The sequence below is a fragment of the Sinocyclocheilus rhinocerous genome, unplaced genomic scaffold, assembly GCF_001515625.1.
Source record: "Sinocyclocheilus rhinocerous isolate Xijiao unplaced genomic scaffold, SAMN03320098_v1.1 scaffold804, whole genome shotgun sequence".
NCBI lineage: Eukaryota > Metazoa > Chordata > Actinopteri > Cypriniformes > Cyprinidae > Sinocyclocheilus > Sinocyclocheilus rhinocerous.
Window position 1 is genome coordinate 311,465 of NW_015644009.1, and position 3,196 is coordinate 314,660.

Consider the following 3,196-nt stretch of genomic DNA (forward strand, 5'->3'; position numbering starts at 1 on the left):
TCATTATAAAATGCATACATACATAAAGTATGACGTATAATGTGTAATAAAAGCAAATTACCCCTTAAAACCGTAAGGTGGCGCTACTCTGTTAAAAAATGTAAGCTCCGCCCCTCACTTCCGGTTCTGTGAATGCGGTTCTGTGGCTGCGGTTCTGAAAGTGCTGGTGCTGCGGGTCTGCAGCTGGATACTATTGGGGCTAATGGGTGAAGATGGCAGAAGACCGTACATGCGCGAGATGGACGTATGCGCATCTTGTCATGGCATTAAGAGTTTACATACATAAACTCTTACATATAGTCCTGTTGTGTCTAATATGAATAGACCCAAGCTATTCACAGATATTGCCAGATAATCACTTTACCTCTACCATACTTTTAACAGACTTGGATCGTTTGTGATTCTGGCTGTCATCCTTTCTTGCATTGTCTTGAGCCTTCACTTTGCCAATTATAAGCTATATTGTTAGTAGCCTGGATAGCCCACAGTCATTATGCTACACCATATCGCCCTCTACTGGATGTAAAACACTGCAGTACATTTTGTCATTTTAGAATGTTAAATATGGTAACACTTTAGAATAGGGAACACTTATTCACTATTAACTACGAATGTTTCCTCAATAAATTCCTAATTTGCTGCTTATTAATAGTAAGGTAGTTGTTAAGTTTAGGTATTGGGTATGATTAGGGATGTAGAATAAGGTCATGTAGAATAAGGCATTAATATGTGCTTAATTACTACTAATAAATGGCTAATATTCTAGTAATATGCATGCTAATAAGCAACTAGTTAAGAGACCCTAAAATAAAGTGTTACCTTAAGTTCTACTTCTGTAGTTATACAGGAGTCATGTAACGCATTACAATTCTGAGACAGTAATATTGTAAGGTAAGGAATTACTTTTAAATAACAGTAACAAGTAATCTATAATGTATTACAGTTTGGAAGTAACTTGCACAACACTGGCAATACATTATAAATACATTGTGTATATATTCATTATATATTAATCTTATATTTTAAATAATTAATAAGTGTATTTTGCTATGTATGATGAATATATTTAAGTGTATGAAAGATGGTTTCAATTGAAATACAAGTGGTAACGACATTTTTTTTTTACTGAGAAAGTATGTTAAAAGCACATTTTAGTTCATATTCATGGTGTCCAAAAATAGCATAGTTGAGTACACTTGGATGTTCTTAAGATTATCTTAAGTACTAAAGAATATTTTTAGTATATTAAGAACAAAACTAGTGCATGAAAATAGAGTACTTTCCTAAGTACATTATGGAAGTGTACTGAAATAAAGTGTATTTTACTGCACTTTTTTTTCACCTGGGTATCCAATGATGGACATTTAGAAAGGTTCAATGTAGGTTAGTGAGCTCACATTGGCAGCAGGGATCTGGACAGCCATGGATGGAGTGGGCATCAGACCGGTTGCACTCACATGTAAAGCCTGTGGATGGATGGGTCTAAGAGCAGCCTATTAATGACAATACACACAAATAAGTACTACCCAGCCACAACCATCTGCAGTACACACATAAAACAATACATTTTCTCATGGAAGTTAGACCATGCTTCCCAATATTTACCAAATGAGTCTCAGTGAGTACTTACTGAGTCAGTAAAGCCAGACTGCTGATTGGCATGTTCAAGCTGTTTCTGGAGGGGGATACTAGCACTAGGGATGAATCCTGTTAAGTTCAATTGAGGAAAGAATGAATGATGGAACTATATTGTTGAGGTAAAACAGCACAATACTAATGTAGGACATATTTCTGGCCAGAAAAGATGCAAAGTGAAGCTAAAATGTTTTAGAAAAAGACACATTAATATCAATGTGATCAATGTTATAAAAAAATGTAAGGGGGCTTCCTTACCTGGCTGGGTGGTGAAATGGCTGTGGACAGCATAACCTTGAGGCAGGAATGGCATGCTCTGGAATGGTGATGCCCCTACACAGAAAGACAGCGAATATGAAGTTGAGAATGAAGACGTTGAGAATAATGTTTTATTGTGACCCAGGAGGGCCAACTCACCAATTCTCTATAAGCGTACAACTTCTCCATAAACTAAATAAGCTATAAGCAAAGATTAAAGTGTGCATGAAATCAAAATTTACAATATTTACTTTTTTAGCGCACATTGCTAGTCAAGGTGAACAATTAGGCCCAATCCCATTTCTACCCCTTAGTCCTTCCCTTTTCCCCTACCCGTTTTGTGCATTGTAAGTGAAGGGGAAGGGGTAGGGGTGTCTCGACTCTCTTTTGGTTGGAGGGAAGGGCCAGAAAGCCCTTCAAATAAAGATTTTTCGGGACCACACTTCAAACGAAGGGGTATGAATTATCTCGGCATAAACCGGCTACAGCAGCAACATGGCTGCAACATAACTGTTCTGTGTGATGTGCTTTGATGTTATTGCTGTGTAACCGTTACGCAGCAATCACATCAAAGCAATTAAACGTAAACACAGTTTTTGTGTCTTTCTTAGTTTGTCTGCATATATTCTGGCCCTGATAATCATTACATATACTTACCGCTTGCTCCATTTCTGTGAATCAGTTTTTGTGAATGAATGACTTGCTGTACCTGTTGCTGTGGTCTTTCTCAAACACTCACTTGCATCACCTGCTGACGATCGACTAACAGCAGATGGAAATTATGCATTGGTACTTTACTGTTATTCCTGCAGTTCCCAAATGTGTAATGCTGAATATTTTCATCAACTTTGAACCACTGAATTTGTGTTAGCGGATTTGTAAAGCGAAATAAAATGGAAAAAAGTTGCCTCTTAGATATAATAGGTTGTATTTCTAAACCGACTGAATATTTTATATATTTGTAAGTGAAGTCTGGATCTTTGAATTTTTAATAATGAAAATGTGTGTAAAATATTTTAAATTGAAACATTCACAGCTTAGGCAAGGCAAGTTTATTTATATAGCACATTTCATACACAATGGTAATTCAAAGTACTTTACATAAAAGAAAGTAAAATAATCATTAAAAAAATAATAATCACAAAAATAAAACAAGGAATTTAAAAACTTTGAAGATGATTTAAAAATTTATTTAAAATGAATTTAAGACAGTTAAAAATAGAAAATGATTATACATAAAATATAGTGCAATCAGTTCGGACATCGCACAGTGCTCATTCAATAAATGCACAGCTAAACAGAT

At 35.5% G+C, this 3,196-nt stretch overlaps 1 protein-coding gene across 2 annotated transcripts in view; it reads right to left on the minus strand.

Moving 5' to 3' along the window:
• Positions 1–3,196, minus strand: part of LOC107757845 (G protein pathway suppressor 2-like) — a 27,215-nt gene that overhangs the window by 11,773 nt on the left and 12,246 nt on the right. Inside the window, exons 8-10 of one of the 2 annotated variants that reach the window (XM_016575441.1) lie at positions 1,894–1,968; positions 1,631–1,707; positions 1,398–1,493 (exon numbers count right to left, since the gene is read on the minus strand). In XM_016575441.1, the coding sequence (XP_016430927.1) occupies positions 1,398–1,493; positions 1,631–1,707; positions 1,894–1,968 (248 nt within the window). Of the gene's footprint in view, positions 1–1,342; positions 1,494–1,630; positions 1,708–1,893; positions 1,969–3,196 lie in introns of both variants that reach the window. The other variant, XM_016575442.1, reaches the window with a different exon arrangement.